We start from the raw sequence: 19,937 nt of genomic DNA on the forward strand, positions 1-19,937 counted from the left end.
ACTTAGGCAGGCATAGAAAACCAGTATGTTATAAAGGACAATTAACTCTAATGCATAATGAAGAAAAATGTATATGATTTAGACATAAGACTTCTTTTTATTAAAATAAATCCTATAACATTTTCACTAAGTTAGGAAATACTTAGGAGATGCATTTTATTTAATTTTTTTTTTAATTTTTTTTTTCAACGTTTATTTATTTTTGGGACAGAGAGAGACAGAGCATGAATGGGCGAGGGGCAGAGAGAGAGGGAGACACAGAATCGGAAACAGGCTCCAGGCTCTGAGCTATCAGCCCAGAGCCCGACGCGGGGCTCGAACTCACGGACCGCGAGATCGTGACCTGGCTGAAGTCGGACGCTTAACCGACTGTGCCACCCAGGCGCCCCAGGAGATGCATTTTAAAAACCTCCCAAGTTTGAATTCCTTTTTAAAAAAAAATTTTTTTTTAGATGTTTTTATTTATTTTTGAGAGAGAGACAATGTGTGAGCTGGGGAGAGGCAGAGAGAGAGGAAGACACAGAATCTGAAGCAGGCTCCAGGCTCTGAGCTGTCAACACAGAACCTGATGCAGGACTCATACTCATGAACCTCGAGATCATGACCTGAGCCAAAGTCAGATGCTTAACTGATTGAACCACCCAGATGCCACCCCCCCTCCCCCTGCTCCCTGCTCAAGTTCGAATTCCTATTAGAAATAATCCTCGAGGACACCTTCCTCTTTATATCATCCATGTTAACCTTTGGGAGTAATCTCCTTTGGCCTCCCCACCCCCAACATGACGGTATTTGTAAGGTTATACTGACCTAATGAAAATAACACATTGAATTTAAAATTCTGTTGTAGCAAGAAGAGATGCCATACATAGTAAAATAACAAAAACACCCACCAATTATGTGTATATATATATATATATATATATATTTATGGGAAACATGTCTTATATGCTTTATAAACCCTGACTTAAAACGTTATTTATTTATTTATTTAATTTTAGAGCACATGCGAGCAGGGGAGGGGCAGAGGGAGAGAGGGAGAATCTCCAGGAGCTTCCATGCTCAGCACAGAGCCTGATGAGGGGCTTGATCCTACGACCCTGGGATCATGACCCGAGCCAAAATCAAGAGTCAGATGCTCAATTGACTGAGCCATCCAGGTGGCCTGAAATGTTACCATTTTTAAAAAGTCATGTAATAGGTTTACTATATGAAATCTTCTTAATTCTTAATGGTTAATTGTGAAAATTTTAGAAAGATGAAATCCAGTCTCCTCCATCACATGAAAGTGATTTGGAGAAAGAATCAAAACATTTCACTTTTACACTATAGTAAAGTAGGTAAATTGGTATAGGATTGCTACATCAGGCTCCTATAGCTTTTAAAAAGTTATTTTCTGGGGGCGCTTGGGTGGCTCAGTCAGTTGGGCGGCCGACTTCAGCTCAGGTCATGATCTCGCGGTCCGTGAGTTTGAGCCCCGCGTCGGGCTCTGTGCTGACAGCTCGGAGCCTGGAGCCTGTTTCAGATTCTGTGTCTCCCTCTCTCTGACCCTCCCCCGTTCATGCTGTGTCTCTCTCTGTCTCAAAAATAAATAAATGGTAAAAAAAATAATTAAAAAATAAAAATAAAAAAAATAAAAAGTTATTTTCTGTAGGTTTAGTTAAGTAAACATTCCATTTTCCATCTAGTTGGTGGCATTATAAAGATAATTCCTAAAAACGCATGGTGCATTTTTTTTTAATAACTAGAACAATTTCTTTGTAAAAATTCACACGAACATGATTTTTTAAACTTTAATAACCTCAAAAGCCCCCTTTCCTTTGCCTTTTCTTCCTCTAGACTTTTCTTCCTATACTGACAGTGATAACACGAGGCATGTTTATTAGGAACCATCTCTTTGATTTTGTTTTCATCTTCATTGTTTTTTGTTGTTGTTGTTGTTTTTGTTTTTTTGTTTTTGCCATTTCATTCCTGTAGGCATTGTTCGCGTAGAGCAAAAGAATAACACTTTTTTTGACATGAACATCTTTGAAGATGGGCCTTACGAAGTTGGTGGAGAGACTGACCATGACGAAAGTCTAGTTCCTGTTCCTGCTAACAGTTACTTAGGTAGGAATGAGCAAAGCTTGGCGTGCCTGTCTTTTCAGATGCCTCAGTGTGACAGCGCCCTCCCTGGACCTGGACTTGGAGGCTGAGGACGGGCCAGGCGGGACCAGGGGCCTGTGGCTGCTCTGATGGGCAGTCGGGTTTAAGCTTTGGTGATCCTGAGGTAACCTGACTGGTGCCTGGGACCCTTCCCTTCTGACCTGGGCTCCCTCAAGATGGGAAACCTCTTGCATTCAAGCCCATCTCTTGGGCTAGCATCGGCCTCTGTAACCTGAAACAGGCTGTTCATGCAGTGGGGAAAAAAAATGCATGGATGTTAGCAGTCAGCTGAGCCATATCCTCTTTCTAGAGATACTCTTGAGAGCTCCGTTTATGAAGTTACTCTGCAGTGGCGGGTCAAAACCTCCGCGTCCTTCCTTTGTGACTGTCGATCTTCCAGGGTTGGCCCGGCTTGTGGATCGGGGCCCCCATGTCACGGGGCCCCTGGCGGGTGGCATGGCAGCTTTCCAGCGGAAGCTGGGCAGGACTGCTGGAGGACACCCAGATCGTGTCTAAGTGCCAGTTCCCTAACTCCTCAGGCTTGTCTGCATTACTAATGGGCGTCCTAAATCATTCGTGTGCATTATGGTAATTACACAAAGGCTTTTAAAAGCTTTAATTCTTGGTATGAGTTGACATAAAGAATAATTACTGCACATTTCTTGAAAAAAATGTAAAAAAAATCTCCTAAACCTAAATAGTAACCTATTTTTTTTTTTCAACGTTTATTTATTTTTGGGACAGAGAGAGACAGAGCATGAACGGGGGAGGGGCAGAGAGAAAGGGAGGCACAGAATCGGAAACAGGCTCCAGGCTCCGAGCCATCAGCCCAGAGCCTGACGCGGGGCTCGAACTCACAGACCGCGAGATCGTGACCTGGCTGAAGTCGGACGCTTAACCGACTGCGCCACCCAGGCGCCCCAACCTATTTTTTTTTAAAGTCCCCCTGTGCTAGAGATGTTACTGGAACAATGGAAGATAAGTCAACACAAAGAATAGTTGTTATCAATGTGTTAGTAAACAAATTCTTAAGATGGCCTAATTATGTACATATACATGAATGATCCTGTTAATTTAGGGGAAAAAAACAACCTTTCAGACATTCCCTCCTGCCCCCAAATTAAAAATTTGATGTGAAAGCATACAAGAGAGCAGAGCAAAATTAAATTTATCACTTGTTAAGTGTGGTTCATGTGCTCTAAGTCATGTGGTATATTTACTACTTTACAGGTCTTACTTGACCTTCCCCAAAACATTATAAAATAAGTATGATTATCCCTCTTTTGATGATGAAAAAAGTGTATCTTAGGAAGATTAATTTCTTAGTCTAAGGTCATACAGTTACTGATCCCTCAGCCTAGGAGAGAAAGTTTCATGGAAGTGACAGGGTCAGGGTGGGAAGCGGCTGGATTGCATGAGTGCCACCACGTCCATGGCTTCGCAGGACAGGAAAGGATGCAGGTGCCAGCAGTTTGCAGTCTCAATATTAAATACGGTTTTTCGGGATAAATACTGTCAACAAACCCATATTTTATTCGAATATATGTGCTGTCCAATCAAGCGTGTTACTTAGGGGTTATTTGTGACGAGACGTACTGAATTTTAATTTTTTAATGTTTATTTTTGAGAGAGAGAGAAGTATTTAATTGTAAATGATAATTTGACTTCATGGTCAAGAAACCAGTGGTCTAGTCTTTAAGATAGATGCCCATGGATTTTTGTAAACAAAGATGCTATTGGAGCATCTGAAAGGATTCAGCACTTTTTATTAAGCACATTTGCCACTTTGATGAATGGATTTCTTCCAATGTGGGTGTCTGGCAGGAGAAACAGTCAAGTTTGTGTCGTTACATGTTTTGTTGTCCGTGCTGTCTGTGCCTCTGTCATTTCAACGAGTCTGTGGTTTTAAGGAATAAAATGATCAGCTTGGGGTTCGGGAAGCTGGCAAAGAGGGTGGCTTGCTAGATGCGGTGGTGGCTTGGTGGCCTCATCGTTCGGCTGGAGCAGCCAAAGCTCTCGTGCCTCTTACAGAGCGTAATGGCTTTTCCCTTCAATCTCTTCCGTTCCGTGCACGTGTCCAGGCCTGCTGTTTTTGACCAGCGTTTCCTACGCAGATCCTGATCAGTTTGTTTACAAAACACAGCCTCCCAGGGAGCGGTCCAACGTGTCCCCTGATGTGATGATGAATAGCTACCTAGGTTTGTGACCTCTGAGATGACAAATAAATTCTCTTGGTCATGGTCATTTAAGAATTTTTTTTTGATCCATACAGAGCATCCATCTTTTTATTTTTTATTTCCTTTAAGTGGAGCACACACATGAGATCATGCCACTGTTGAGGCTCTGCTCCCGGATGGTTTTCAGAGCTGGATTCAGTTATATCACCCTTTTCTAAACTTGGAGCTCATCGTATTTTGCCACTCAAACTTCACAATTTGAGAACTACAACAGTAGTGGTGAAGCTTTTTATAAACCCCACTAAAAAGGGGGAGCTTACACCATTCTGCATCTGCCTCACCTTTACATAGCAAGATTTGCTTAATGCAAGTGATTTTGATGGAGGCGTTTACACTCACTTGCTACCAGATCTCAGTCTGTTATCTGACATCCTACCTGATGCTTTATAATCAGGTGTCTCACATGTTCTGCCCTCCGAACAAGTATGTAATTGTCATCAGTGACAGCTTGCTCACCTCTATTGTTTATACTGGGTTCTCAAATACTGTATCTCACCAGCCATGGTCTTGTTTGCATGTTTGTGTCCAAGAATCAAGTTGGTTCAAAACACTGAAATGTTGCCTGTGGTATACGAATGATGTTAGCATTTGTTCTTGCCTGATTACCAAGGAGATCACTAATCATTACATTATAGCAGAGCCCTATAGCATGCACTCAGGTATGCTGTGTCTGGTTGTATCTCTGTGTACCCTTTCCGGTGATAATTTACTATCTAGCTTGACCTCCTTTGGCCCACAGTTCCAGTATTAAAATGGGGTTTGAGCAGCTTCTTCAGATGCATGAATGCTCCATGATTCAAGTTACACAGATGTTAAATAGCATAGGTGGTTTCCTCTAAAAGTCTTAATATATTTCCTGAGAGAGCAATGAAATAGCCTACTTCTTTGTACTTGAGTCAGACCTCTTACCTCTGTAACTCTTTCGCATTGTAAATGTGATAAGCTGGTAGAGAGGCTCAGAAGGAGAGGGTTGGAAGCCAGAGGAAGAGGTAGTGATGGGGTTACCAATGGTAGATACCTCCTGAAATACGGGGTGATGTGAACTGTTACTTTGTGTTTCTAGGCTTTTCTTTGGACTCAGGAAAAGGTATTGTTTCTAAAGATGAGCTCACTTTCGTGTCCGGTGCTCCAAGAGCCAACCACAGTGGAGCTGTGGTTTTGCTGAAAAGAGACATGAAGTCTGCACATCTTCTCCCTGAGCACATTTTCGACGGGGAGGGTCTGGCATCGTCATTCGGCTATGACGTGGCAGTGGTGGACCTTAACAAAGATGGGTAAGAGGGTCTTAGGTTATTTTACGCTTGCCAAGAGAACGTTGGCTTCTTTGGCTTCTTTAGGTCTTGAGAAGAGCCATCCTTTCAGGTTAGTGGATTCCAAAGAGTGTTTTTGCTGCCAGGTTTTTACTATCCTGTCACATCTTTATCACTTGTATTTTGGCAGCAGACCTTCATTGCCCTGCCCATGGTGTAGGATTACATTTCAGTTTTCGGTTTTCAGATCAAAACTCACGTTTTGGGTCTGTGAGAATTAAAATTTGGGGGAAAAAAAGTTAACTTGAAAAATGACACCTACATCGTTCTTCTGTGATTTCTTCAGGGGCTGTCAGAGCATCTAGGATGTCCTTTTGAAAGTAGGGATTGGAGTGGGGACAGAGTAATAGTTATGGCTGGTGGTGCCATTTCGGGTGGTGGGTGGAGGGGAGTCTCTGTGCACGCTCGTTCTAACTTGGGGACTGTCTTCAGGTTCTTTGATATTTTTCTTTGGGCATTTATTACGGGCTACCATGTAAAATGTTTTACCTAAGCATAAACATTTACATGCCGAAACAGTATGTTACCTAAACATTACATAAAAATACCTTAAAATGTTTTAATTGATGAGAAATGAATTCCAGATTTGAGACCCTTTCCACATCCTATCTCTGTGTCCCTAATACCTGGGCTGGAGGTATCCTCCGTGAGCTTACTGGTATTTTAGCTGATGGTTGTTTTATCCCTTGTTGTATTTTTAGGTGGCAAGATATAGTTATTGGAGCCCCACAGTATTTTGATAGAGATGGAGAGGTCGGAGGTGCGGTGTATGTTTACATTAACCAGCAAGGCAGGTGGAATAATGTGAAGCCAATTCGTCTCAATGGAACCAAAGATTCCATGTTTGGCATTGCAGTAAAAAATATTGGTGACATTAATCAAGATGGCTACCAAGGTAGGTAATAGATTGTGAAACAGTTATGCTGCTCATAGGTAGATTGATTGTCTAAGATGATGAGTGCTCATGGCATCTTATTTTGAAATGTTGTATTGGAACGTTTTTAAAATGTAGTGTTTGTTGAAATGTGATGTCCTCAACAGATATTGCCGTTGGAGCTCCCTATGATGATCTGGGAAAGGTTTTTATCTATCACGGATCCCCGAACGGAATAAACACCAAGCCAACACAGGTAACCAGACAGCCTGGATTTCTACAATAAGGGTCTTAGCTTTTTGCCTTGTAATAGGGCATTTGGGTTTATGTGCATTTTCGTGCTACTCATGTTTTATTTACAAATCTATAATAGTGTGAATTTTGTAGTTAAAAAATGTACTGTTAGAAGATAGCTTGGAAATAGATACAAATGCAATGATGTAGATGTGCTTATTTAAATTGTAAAATTTCTTAGATAAATTAGGAGTTGAAGTAATACAAAGGAAAAGATGATTTTGCCACAGCAAAAATAGATGGAAATATGATATCTTTCCTTTAGTAGCATACTAAATGGAGGTAAAAATGGGGCAAGTGAAATAGATGATTGTGATTACATGGAGAATTGAGACTCCAAAAATTAAAAATTGCTTTTGAGAAGGATAAGACATTTGGAGGGCAGGCAGAGAGGTTTGTTTGGTATATAGTAAAGAAGCTCATCAAAACTTGTCTCAAAACCTTTGAGATACAATGTAAATCAGATGACTTCTATGAAATAAAATATATGAAGTGTTGGATAACATGTAGACTTAGTTATAACTCATTTATAATTTAGTATCATTTATAAGCAAACTCTTGAACTTAAGTTTAAAAGGAACCATGTGGCTTTTTGAAAGCACAGAGAAGCTCGTTTTGGTGGGCCAGTCGTTCATCCTGATGCTTTGTTCATTTCAGATTCTTGAGGGTAAAACACCTTATTTTGGATATTCAATTGCTGGAAATATGGACCTTGATAGAAATTCCTACCCTGATGTTGCTGTTGGTTCACTCTCAGACTCAGTAACTGTGTTCAGGTATGCGATCTCTGACTTCAGTGAAGCATGTTCAGTAATCTGGTTACACTCAGATTTGACCCTTTTAATTGAAAATTGTAATACCTGTATTTCAAAGTCAAAAGCTTGTATGAATTTTGAAGATTTTTCTTTTGACAGTGGTATAACAATGTGACATGTTTTGTAAAATCTTGCTAATTTTGAATTGAGGAAAAAGTCAGAATTGGTGAAAGTTCTACTTCATAAATATTTTTTAAACCTTCTATTTTGGTAAAAACTGAAACATAAAATTTGACAGGACAAAGCTTATAAGGGAGGAAATAAGCATCCCCTGTATTTAATATCCATTAGTAAGCTCCAAAATCTTGGTTTACATCCTTTTAGTCCTTTGTTTGCTATGAACGTACATGTATATTTAACAAAACCGAGATCATAACGTACATATTGTTTTATAACCTGCTTTTGTCAGTTTGTAATGCATTAGTGGACTTCTTCCATGTAAGTGAGTTTATAACGTACGGGTGTTTTTTCCCCTTTCGTTGAGCACTTTTCTGAAATGAAGTTTATGGCCGCCTATAAGGCGTCACATGGCTGGGTCCTAATTTAGTTAAGAACCGCCATACTGTCATTGGATATTTATGTTGCTTTCCAGGTTTGTTTTTGATGATACACAAAGCTGGTAAAATCTTCACTTTTGTTCATGTCCTGAATTATTTCCTTATGATAAATTCCTAAAAGTGAATTTCAAAAGTCAAAGGGCATATGTGTTTTCAGACTTTGGATTCAGATTCACCAAAATGACCTCCAGAAGGGCTACAGTAGTTTGCCCATCACCTTTGCTTGGGTCCCCCTTTTCACTGCTGGGAATCAGCATTAAAAATCACCTGGGTGATTTTTATTTTATTTCGGTCACCTGGGTGGCTCGGTTGAGCATCTGACTTTGGCTCAGGTCATGATCTTGCAATCTGTGAGTTTGAGCCTCGGGTCGGGCTCTGGGCTGACAGCTCAGAGCCTGGAGCCTGCTTTAGATTCTGTGTCTCCCTCTCTCTCTGCCCTTCCCCTGCTCATGCTCTTTCTCTCTCTCTCAAAAATAAATAATAAACATTACAAAATAAATAAATAAACTTTAAAAAATAAAAATGTTTTAGGCAGAAGGTATGTTGAAATATATCCTTCTGATATTTATGTCACATTAAAGCTTTAATACTATCATACATGAAATACTCTTGCATCTGTAGCAATTGGTTATAAGATGTTTGTGGATTTTTGTCCCTTAAATATGCTCTCAAAACTTTAATTAGAAATATATCTAGAAATATATCTAGAATTTAATTAGAAATATATCTAGCATCTTAGAAACCAGCAGCTGTCTGAAACAACAATAGAAAGGTAACTAATTGAGGGGCGCCTGGGTGGCGCAGTCGGTTAAGCGTCCGACTTCAGCCAGGTCACGATCTCGCGGTCCGTGAGTTCGAGCCCCGCGTCGGGCTCTGGGCTGATGGCTCAGAGCCTGGGGCCTGTTTCCGATTCTGTGTCTCCCTCTCTCTCTGCCCCTCCCCTGTTCATGCTCTGTCTCTCTCTGTCCCAAAAATAAATAAACGTTGAAAAAAAAATTAAAAAAAAAAAAAAAGAAAGGTAACTAATTGAGATAAAAGGAAATCTACAAATGAGAAGGTGGGCAGCATTTGTCCTTTTATATAGGCTTCCACCTTGCCCACGCATGTTCTCATGCCTTTTCTAGCCTACGGATAGATGGAGTCCAGAAGTTCCAGTTACCTGTAAGGGATTTGGAATGCTTATCAAACATCTTACCCAAGACGGCTAGGTTACCAGAAGACTGCTGAAGTCAGTCGAACTGGATCCATGTGGTAATAAAACCACGGAACCCATTCTGAGTTCTGGCTGAGGAGTGATGGAGATGCGAGGGGTCTGTCTCCCCATCCACTTACACTCCCAGCCACCGTCTAGCTGGATTTCTCGTACCTGCGGCAGAGTTCAGGACGTGGGCTGGGGGTGACCCCACTGGCTGTGGGGAGTAGGGGAGAAGATGGAAGGGATAGCAAGGATGTTTTCATATGGTGAGAAGGACCAGAGGTGTGGGATTCCAGCTTCTTGAGCATTTGCGAGGTCGGGGTTAAGGCAGGGCAGAAAAAAGGCAAAGGGCTCGAAGTTTCTGCTTACAGAGATACTGTTGGGGCAGAAAAGTTGTGCTCCATTCTGGTGGCAAGAGGACAAAGGCTTGAGGCTGGGGATGGGAGCAAGGAAGGGCAAATGTTTTAGGATGGATATCCGAGAGCTAAAGATTGCCTGTAATAATACAACTCATGTATGTAGAAACCCTGATTGCATCCCAGGTGTTGGGTGTATATGGGGTTTTGACCTTTTTGAATGTATTTTGGCAAACTTAAAACATGTACGTATTCTTTGACTCAGAAGTTCCACTAGGAGTTTATCCTACAGGTAAATTCAAACATGTGCCGAGAAGCAGGTGCAAGGATGTTTGTCAGAGCTGGAAGCCTAAAAACAGCATCAAATGTCTACCCGTTAGGGACTGGTTAAATAAATGATGTTGTGTGGGGACAGAGCAACACCACCAGCTGCGAGAAACCGTAAACTAGATCTACGGACAGATAGGAGAAGGCCTCTGAAATGTTAGAAAAAGCAACATTCAGAACAAGAAGCCAGTAAAGCTCCCATTGAAGAAAAGCATATGTATGTTTCTATATTTAACTTCAGGTAATATTTTTAACAGAAACACAAAGACCAAATAGGTTTCTGGAAGGACATACATACCAGGCCACTTGGGGGTTTGGATGGGGACAGAGACCTAACACTTACCTGAAAATTCTAGAACTTTTACATATCACACATATTACTTACCATTTAAAAACTCTGCTAAAACTATAAAACATTTTATAATTATAAAATGTTATATTTAAAACTTGAAAAAAAATTGCGTCATCAGGTTTTCAATGGTATCTGTTATTTTCTTTGGCAGTGGGGAACATTTTTTTCCCCCTCTGGTTTTTAAGATGTTGTAGGCAGCTGATAGCATGTAAATTCATCTCCCACTCAAGGTAGCAAAAGGCTAAGCCTGTGTTTTTTTATTCCTTTGTTTTCAGGTCCCGGCCTGTGATTAATATTCAGAAAACCCTCACCGTAACACCGAACACGATTGATCTCCGCCAGAAAATGTTCTGTGGGGCACCTAGTGGGATATGGTGAGAGCTTTGGCTTTGTGTATGTAACCTCCTTAGTGTTGTGTTTTTGTTTTTTGGTTTTTGGTTTTTTTAAGTTTCTTAATTTTAAGAGTGAGCATGAGCAGGGGAGAGGCAGAGAGGGAGAGAAACAATCCCAAGCTGAACCTGATGTGGGGCTTGATCTCACGAACTGTGAGATATGACCTGAGCCAAAATTAAGAGTCGGACGCTTAACCGACTGAGCTACCCAGGTCCCCATGACCTCCTCAGTTTCACAGCCCTGCTTTATGATGACCCGATTGCCCTGGGGAGCCATAGGCAAGGGTAGACATAAATGGGCAAAGGGGACAGGGATTCTCAAGTGAATATGTAACATTTTACTCATCGGTGGGCAGTGGGGTATTTGAGAGTTGGGGAACATGGAGTTTTTTTCTGCTGTAGTAATGGATCTTTTAAGGCATATGTGTTTGATTTTATACAGCCTCCAGGTGAAGGCCTGTTTTGAATATACTGCCAAACCCACAGGTTACAATCCTTCGATATGTGAGTACCCAGTACATTTAAAAATTCTGTGTTTTCTATCTGCCAGGGTGAAAGTTCTGCATAAATAACAGAAAAATAAAAACTGCAGTGGCCAAGCTGGGTTCATAAATTCGTGTTTACGGAATTCAGTGTATCTGTTGTCTTCTCTTTAATCAGGAGGGAATAACACTCCATTTGGTCCTCATTTGGATTTTCCAGAGCAGATGGTTTAGGACAGGATGCCTTGGGAGAGCAGTCATTTGCTACCACAACTGTTTCCTCCATTTCTGCCTTTGAAGAGCCATGTGGAAAATTGGTTTTGTGGCTGTGAGGCGGTGGGGGGTGGTTAGAGAAGAGTGAGAGCCACAGCCTGAGCGTTGCACAGAATTGCCGCCTTAGCCTCTTTTCACCCCCTTGTCCCCTCCCGGAGGCCTCCACGGCCTGGAACACCCACGCTGTGTCCCTGAGTGCAGATTCCTGCAAGGCTGGAAGGCCGGTCTTGAGAATTCAGAGCCCTGGGCTCTGCTCCTGGTTCCAGCTCCGAGGCTGGCCGACCCTGACGCACAGAGCAAGTCTCTTAATATTTGAGTTTGCATTTTCCTGTCAGTAAGAAAAATGCCTGTAATAGAATTACTACAGAGGATTGTGGTGAGAGCAAAGGAGATGCTGTGGTGAAAGCTCTTTGTCATTTACAAGGTATTACTCTGCTCCCTTTCCCTACAATCCAAACAGGATTTCTGCCCCAGGATTGGACAAGGCTAATGGTACTCTAACAGGAGTGCTCGTCACCAAAGCCTTCTGTGCTATGTTTTAGTTAACAGCCATGAGTTTTCAGGTGTAAGCCACCTGCTGCAGCTCCAGAGGCAAGACGGGGGCACGGGAATTGAAAGAAAACCATTTCCCGAAGAGCAGGTACAAAGAGTGACGGTGACCTCCATCCTGGGTCAGGCGGTAGTCCCAGAGGCCTGCGGTGAGGGCGTAGCATGCTACCAGGGGCAGCTTTCTGAAGGGACAGGGTGGCGTTCAGTTTTTACTGGAGCTAATGAGCTTTCTTAAGTTTCCTCCTTGTTACCTAAAGTACTACTCCGTTTCTTTGTTAACGGTATGTCCCTTATGATGTCCCAGGATTTGGCAAACATGTCCGTCTCCACCCAGCTCACATTGTCCTAGGCCCCCTTTTTGTATGTTCAGCCTCCGTCTTTCCATATTTTGAGCCATCCTCAGGCAGTTTCTTTACCTCCCTGATCTCTTTAGGCCCCTCTTCTGGGCTGTCTGCCGCCATAGCCTCTCTCGCTGGGATCTGCAGACCTTGCCTGAAGTGTGCTTGCTGTGGCTGTGTCATGGCCTGTGCCCTTTGCCTTTTGACGTGGCTGGTATTTTATTCAGTACTGGAAACGATTCTTTGCGTGGCGCCCACTGAGAAGAAAACATCTTCCATGGTCTCTCACACCCCGTCATCCTTTCAGTATCTTTTGTGTTATTTGTACCCAAATGCAGTACCTCACACTTGTCTGTTTGGATAACGGGCGTTTTACCTCTGGGTTTGGAGTAGACTAGAGAGACCAGGAGAAACTGCAATTCTCTGACTAGAGGAGGAGAGGAAATGGGGAGACCTCTTTCTCAGTCAGTCAGTCATTTTCCCATACATCTCTGACCACAGACGTGAAACCTCCTCAAGAACTCCCTGTCTCCTCCCACATCAAACATTTCTATACAGTCACGAACTTCATTCTAGCTTTCGTGCAGCATTTGGTGCCCTGGGTATGAAATTCACATTCAGTAACTACTCCATTAACCAAGTGTTTATGAACAACCCCATTAGCCAGGTGTTTACCGATGGCCTAATATGGATAGAACTTTTTTCTGTGAAGACATTTAGAGGGACCCTGTTTTTCATTTCCTGTACTTCCTGTAATTCTAAATCAAATAGAACTTCCACAAAGCTATATGAGTTGATACATCTCAAATCTGTTCCCAGAGTCTGAGAATGTGAGCTTATTGTTTGATCAGGCTATTTTAACTCCATAGTCCTCAGATGCGGTGTTCCATACATACAGATATTTATAATTGAGCCTTAATGAGTATTCTACTTGGCTTGCCCCTCAAAAGGTCAGCAAAGGTGGCCTGCAAGGATTTTAAGATGATGTGAACTGTCTGGAGGGTTAGGGAAGGTTAGAGTGGGCTTGGTAGATAAACGGTTTTAATGCACCCACACCCTCCCCTACTTTTGCTGTGAGGGGCACTCAGCATGTGAGCCTTCATCTGGTTCATTGTGAAGTTAACAGGTCATTGATAAATGGATGATGTCAAGGCTACAAGGCTAAAATGGAGGCACATTCCATTTGGCAGAAATTACTATTGAAAGTGTCAGTGTTTCTAAATTTTGGTCTCACACATCCGACTGGCTATTGTTTCGGCATAAGAATAACGTCACGTTGTTCGTGCACATGCCTGTGTGTGCATCGGTGTGCATGTGGGTGTTGTGCCAGTCACTCCCGCTTCCGTTCGTCTGTTCTAAAAATCATACTTACATCAGGTGTTGTCCTGTTGCTGGGGAACACAGTGGCGGGCAGACCGACGTGGTCCCTGTCTACGCTTTTGCCTGGGGAAGACGGTTGGGCGATCACAGCACAGTAGCTAAGTGCACTGGCTGGGGAAATAGAATACTGTCGGATCCCCCTGGAGAGGCCGGGAAAGTCTTCCTGGAGGAACTGATGTCCACGCTGAGATCTGAAGGAGGAGTCGAGTTAGCCAGGCAGTCAGGGGGAAGTGGAGAGGGAAGGGGTCCAGCTGGCAGAAGAAGAGAGTGACTGAAGCAGAGGCCTAGAGGAAGTGGGAACCTGGACATCTAAGAGGCCTTCATCAAGCAGTTGTCTTGTGTGATTGTGACAGAGACTCAGAAGCTGGCGCTGCCTCTGTCCCTCACTGTATGATCCTGGGCCAGTCTCCTACCTCTGTGGGCGTCCCATTTCTTCATCTGCAAGAAAAGGGTATTAAAATAGATGCTCTTTGAGGCCTCTTCTGAACTCCAACATGAATATTAGAACATGGGTGGTTCATTTTGTACATTTTCTGGAGAAGTTTTGTTTTCTTTTCTTGAGGCTGTCTTCTGTGGCCCTGTACACACTTTGGTTTTCTTCCCCTCCTGATGGTTAGTGAGTGATTAATGAATGAATGTAAGTTATTTAAATATTGTCCCATAAAGAAACACAGTAGCTACATCCAGCAAACCAGCAGAGAATGCATTTTGAGGTCAAGAAATGAGATTTTGATCGTCCAAATCCTGGCTTGCCCTCTGAGCTCCATTGGTACAGATAATCAGGAACAGGATGTGCCTTCGAGGAGGTTGGAAACTTTGGTTGTGGGAGATACAGTAGCTGGGCCCTCTAGCTTCTAAAAGGAATATGTTTTATCTTTTAATTCTTTTAAGTGAAAAGTCTCCTATTAAAAGACTTCTCTAATATCGATTATTCCCATTTGGCCAACATTTTATCAGTGCATCTTAAACTTTAACATGTATGAGAACCACCTGATGGTCCTGTTAAAATGTAGATTCTGGTTAACTAGGTCTGGCTGGGGCTTGAGGTTCTGAATTCCCAACAGACCTGAGGAGATCTGGTTCAGAGACCTTTTGCTAATATGCAGACATGGACCCACATAAGCAACAGACAGCTGAATGGGAATCAGTGTCTGCCTTTAAGGAGTGTTGGATCCCCATTATCTTTAGTTCTCTAGGAGTCGTTGAAATTTAGCCGGAAATCCTTGGATGCTGCTCAGAGGTTTTGACTTATTCTCGAGCTCCCCCAGGTGGCTCAATGGAAATTTAACTTGAAATAAACTATTGACAGCAGTGGGCAGGAAAGGACAGCTTGGTTTGAAACACCAGAAATCAGTCAAAATGTACGTTATCAGGAAATATGAAGAGCAACAAGGGCAATGGGAAAAGTATTCTTCTGCAAGGAACTAAACGCAAAAGGGACCTCCCCATACTTCTGGCTGAACTGTACGTGGATGCACTTAAAGTTCATATGATTTTGTTCATTTTATCTAGCCATTTTGGGTACACTTGAGGCGGAAAAGGAGAGAAGAAAAGCTGGGCTGTCATCAAGAGTTCAGTTTCGAAACCAAGGCTCTGAGCCCAAGTATACTCAAGAGCTAACTCTGAACAGGCAGAAGCAGAGTGCGTGCATGGAGGAGACCCTCTGGCTGCAGGTGAGGCCCACAGACAGTCACGTCTGCTGTTAGGACAGAAGTTGGGTTTTATGGTGGCATATGTAGATTTCTGAAATTTATGCCAGCGGCTTATTATTCAGTACGAAAGAAAGCATTGCGGGTGCTTAGGGCTCAGCTGGTGAAGTGTCCAACTTCAGCTCAGGTGGAGATCTCATGATTCGTGGGTTCGACCCCGCATTGGGCTCTGTGCTGACAGCTCAGAGCCTGGAGCCTGCTTCGGATTCTGTGTCTTCCTCTCTCTCTGCCCCTTCCCCACTTGTGCTCTCTCTCTCTTTAAAAAATAATAACAAAATTAAAAAATAATAAAAAGGAAATCATTGTTTGCCCAGGAGCATTGACACCATGCTTAACTCTGCATACTTTTCAGGAAAATATCAGAGATAAACTACGCCCCATTCCCATAACTGCTTCAGTAGAGATCCAGGAGCCAACCACACGGAGGAGAGTGAATTCACTTCCAGAAATTCTTCCGATCCTGAATTCAAACGAACCCAAGACAGTTCATAGAGATGTAAGTCTTTCTGATTTTTGTATGGCCAAAGCTTTTGCCGTGTTATTATGTTACATCACATGTCTTTTGAAGGCAGTATGACTAGTGATTTGCTTTAAAATCTATTCCTTTGGGGGCGCCTGGGTGGCGCAGTCGGTTGAGCGTCCGACTTCAGCCAGGTCACGATCTCGCGGTCCGGGAGTTCGAGCCCCGCGTCAGGCTCTGGGCTGATGGCTCAGAGCCTGGAGCCTGTTTCCGATTCTGTGTCTCCCTCTCTCTCTGCCCCTCCCCCATTCATGCTCTGTCTCTCTCTGTCCCAAAAATAAATAAACGTTGAAAAAAAAAATTAAAAAAAAAAAATCTATTCCTTTGTATTAAGTAAAGCTTTTTAATATATGCAAAGTTTGGTTGAGATTTGTTTCCCAAATTAATAGTGAGAATAGAAACATATGGAATACAATTTGGAACCAGAGTATTGTTCTGAATAATTTTTGGCCACTGGAACTTACTGAGACTATAATTGGCAGAACTTACTCTCACTTCAAGTTTCTTTTGTAGCCGTATGTACAAAGAAAAATACATTGCATTTTACCATTGAGAACATTAAAATGTAGAAAACAAACTTGTTAGTCTGAACATTAAAATCAAGCACCACAGGGGCACCTGGGTGGCTCAGTTGGTTAAGCGTCTCTTGGTTTCCACTCCAGTCATGATCTCATGGTTCATGGGTTCGAGCCCTGTTGAGCCTGCTTGGGATTCTCCGTCTCCCTCTGTCTCCGCCCCCCTCTGTCTCCGCCCCTCCCCCTGAGCTTGCTCGCACATGCACGTGCTCGCTCTCTCTCTCTCTCTCTCTCAAAAAATAAATAAACTCAAAAAAAGTCAAGGCATATAACAATTCAGCAAGGCAGAAAAAGAGTAGCCATAAAATAGTCATCTAGTGGCTAATGTAGCCTAGCCTATGTAATCTTGGGAAGAAAAATTAACGTGGCTTGCCATATGCCTCATATAAGGTGGGGTCTATTTGGGCTTAGGGTGGTGGCCATACAGGGTTAGGCTGGAGAGCTGTGGCATCTTGGTCTGTCATTGTGCACTTGCTGTCGTAATCCAGTTGGTGCTGGAGCATCCACTCTGAGGCTCTTGGTTCTGATGGCCCACGGGTGAAGCCTTTCAGCAGGGAGACCTGCTTCAGTCTACACGTTGCCAGTCTTCATTGTCGCAAAGTGTGGTTCCTTACACTATCGTATACTTTTTCATAGACTTTGGATGTTATCATCACGTGAATATTTCTTGTGTCTATTCCTAGCTCTGTAGTCCAGTTAAACATAACAGGCAGGGAGACTGTTTTCCTGTTTATCAGTGTGATTCTTGAGCACCCGTTAGCGCTGTACCATTTGCTTTCCTGATCTTAAACTCTGTTTCCTCATTTGTACAGTGGAGCCCGTAACAATATCCTCCTACGTCTGTTGTGAGGATTGAGTTAAAATATGTAGTCGTGTGTTAGCATCATCATTATTGTTGGTAATTCTTACAGTATCCCTAGCAAGTAGGGTGGTGGTATCCCCATATTACCTAAGGTGAAACTTAGCCTCTGAAAGGTTAAGTGACTTCCCCCAAGCCACGTGGCTAAGTGAGTGGCAGAGCCAGTATTGAACATGGACCTGTGTGGCTGCAGGGCTCACGCTCTTTACTACACCTCAATGCCATGGCCAAAGTATTCTTAAAGCGTGGTTCTGTTAAAGCACAGAGTGGGCGTTGGATGCATGGCAAAGTACCTTTGAAGCTTGTGCTGTGGTAACTGTCACACAGGGAAAGGACTGTGTGGAAACAGCCAGTCACTGTTGAGGGTCCTAAATGGCATAAATTACAATGGTTTTGTTTTCCTACAGGTGCACTTCTTAAAAGAGGGATGTGGAGCCGACAATGTATGTAACAGCAACCTTAAACTAGAATATAAATTTTGTACCCGGGAAGGAAATCAAGACAAATTTTCTTATTTACCAATGTAAGAATCGCTCTGTCATCCTAGCAAAAATGACTGCTTTGCAGTGGGTTACTGAAAATGTACTGAGGGCTCTGTCATTTTTCTTGTTTTTTGTGTTTTTTTTTTTGCATTGTTTTTTTAATAGTCAAAAAGGTGTCCCAGAACTAGTTCTAAAAGACCAGAAGGACATTGCTTTAGAAATCACAGTGACAAACAGCCCTTCCAATCCAAGGAACCCCACAAAAGATGGCGATGACGCTCATGAAGCTAAACTCATTGCAACTTTTCCGGACACTCTGACTTACTCGGCCTACAGAGAATTGAGGGCTTTCCCTGTAAGTGTTTTTGGAGAGCTGTGAGGAGGAAACACTCAGAGCCGTGCGGCAAGTGAATGCATTGTGATCTCGTGTTTTTTTTGTTACAGGAGAAACAGTTGAGTTGTGTTGCCAATCAGAATGGCTCACAAGCAGACTGTGAACTTGGAAATCCTTTTAAAAGAAATTCCAGTGTAGGTGATGCCTTTACATACTGTATTGTACTGTTTTACATGCCATTACAGTGTTGACATGCTTGATCTCTGGTAACATCTCTTTCTATTTGTTTAGGTGACTTTTTATTTGATTTTAAGTACAACTGAGGTTACCTTTGACACCACAGATCTGGATATTAATCTGAAGCTGGAAACGTAAGCGTTTCTTCAACCTTTCCATTCAGAATTATTTCATGAAAACACAGCCAAAGAACCAGCTCTGCTCGAACTCCTAAAAGAAGTGTAATTGTAATGAGAAAACTGACGGTTAAAATGAAACCCTATTGTTTCCTTTTCATTTTCAGAACAAGCAATCAAGATAATTTGGCTTCAATTACAGCTACAGCAAAAGTGGTTATTGAACTGCTTTTATCGGTCTCTGGGTAAGTGTTTGTGTTTAGCATAACAAATCAGTGTTTAAAAGAACCGTTTACAATCCTGCTAAAACTGGTGTTTTTTAATTTAACAGAGTTGCTAAACCTTCCCAGGTGTATTTTGGAGGAACAGTTGTTGGTGAGCAAGCTATGAAATCTGAAGATGAGGTGGGAAGTTTAATAGAGTATGAGTTCAGGGTGAGTTGAAACAGTTGGTCTTCCGTATTATATATACTAAAAGCTAACATATACTATATATGGTGATATGTGATGTAATTTTAATAAATGTGGATATGGATTTTAGTATGTAATATCAATATTAAGCAATATTAATAAATAAGCATGATAAATGCTCAGTTAAAAGTGAGTTCACCAATTTTTAAGCAACAGACTGGCTTACGGTAAAAGTTTTATCCTCCACAATGAAGAACACGACCGTCATTCAACATAGGACTTTCAAAATCCAGTTCAGTTTGGCCATTTTCCTGTTAGAGAGTTTTAATGTGTAAGTGGTGTAGAGACCAAGGAACACCTCGCCCCTCCCCAGAGTCTGTCTGTAAAACAAAAATCTCAAAGTACCTCATATCTGGCTTTAGAATGTGTTATGACTCATTTGTTCCTCCACCATAAGGACATCTTTCTTACTGTGTGTGGCTAATGTTCCCTAACATTTCACAAGCCCAGTGCCAGTAAGGAAGACTACTGATTGCTCTGAAGCATTTCAAAATAGGAGTCCCACAGTGCCTCTAAGTCTGGTTGGATGAACAGAAACGCACAGGACAGAGGTGGCTCATACCTCATCCGTGGATTTGGGTCTGAGATGGCAAGAATGTGCCCACCCCTGTCCCCAGCAGGATGAAGGGGTTGAATTCTGTTGTGTGTGCGCGTGTGTGTTAGCATCATAGACACAGCTGTGACAGGTGGTGGCAGTGGCCGTGATGATGCCTGCGCAGGGGTGGCTGAGAGCCGCATCTCTGGGCGCACAAAGAGAGCTCG

General features: G+C 42.5%; 1 protein-coding gene across 2 annotated transcripts in view; it reads left to right on the forward strand.

Annotated features, from left to right (window-relative positions):
* The window catches only part of ITGA6 (integrin subunit alpha 6), a 78,600-nt gene that overhangs the window by 41,905 nt on the left and 16,758 nt on the right, over positions 1-19,937 (forward strand). For both annotated transcript variants that reach the window (XM_040475395.1, XM_040475396.1), the window contains exons 5-19: positions 1,975-2,106; positions 5,443-5,653; positions 6,391-6,584; positions 6,731-6,819; positions 7,515-7,633; positions 10,735-10,833; positions 11,294-11,355; positions 15,386-15,546; positions 15,935-16,078; positions 17,944-18,059; positions 18,184-18,373; positions 18,463-18,546; positions 18,644-18,723; positions 18,873-18,950; positions 19,037-19,139. In XM_040475395.1, coding sequence (XP_040331329.1) covers positions 1,975-2,106; positions 5,443-5,653; positions 6,391-6,584; positions 6,731-6,819; positions 7,515-7,633; positions 10,735-10,833; positions 11,294-11,355; positions 15,386-15,546; positions 15,935-16,078; positions 17,944-18,059; positions 18,184-18,373; positions 18,463-18,546; positions 18,644-18,723; positions 18,873-18,950; positions 19,037-19,139 — 1,862 coding nt within the window. The remainder of the gene's footprint in view (positions 1-1,974; positions 2,107-5,442; positions 5,654-6,390; positions 6,585-6,730; positions 6,820-7,514; positions 7,634-10,734; positions 10,834-11,293; positions 11,356-15,385; positions 15,547-15,934; positions 16,079-17,943; positions 18,060-18,183; positions 18,374-18,462; positions 18,547-18,643; positions 18,724-18,872; positions 18,951-19,036; positions 19,140-19,937) is intronic.

The sequence above is a fragment of the Herpailurus yagouaroundi genome, unplaced genomic scaffold (assembly GCF_014898765.1).
Source record: "Herpailurus yagouaroundi ecotype Mexico unplaced genomic scaffold, PumYag 140, whole genome shotgun sequence".
NCBI lineage: Eukaryota > Metazoa > Chordata > Mammalia > Carnivora > Felidae > Herpailurus > Herpailurus yagouaroundi.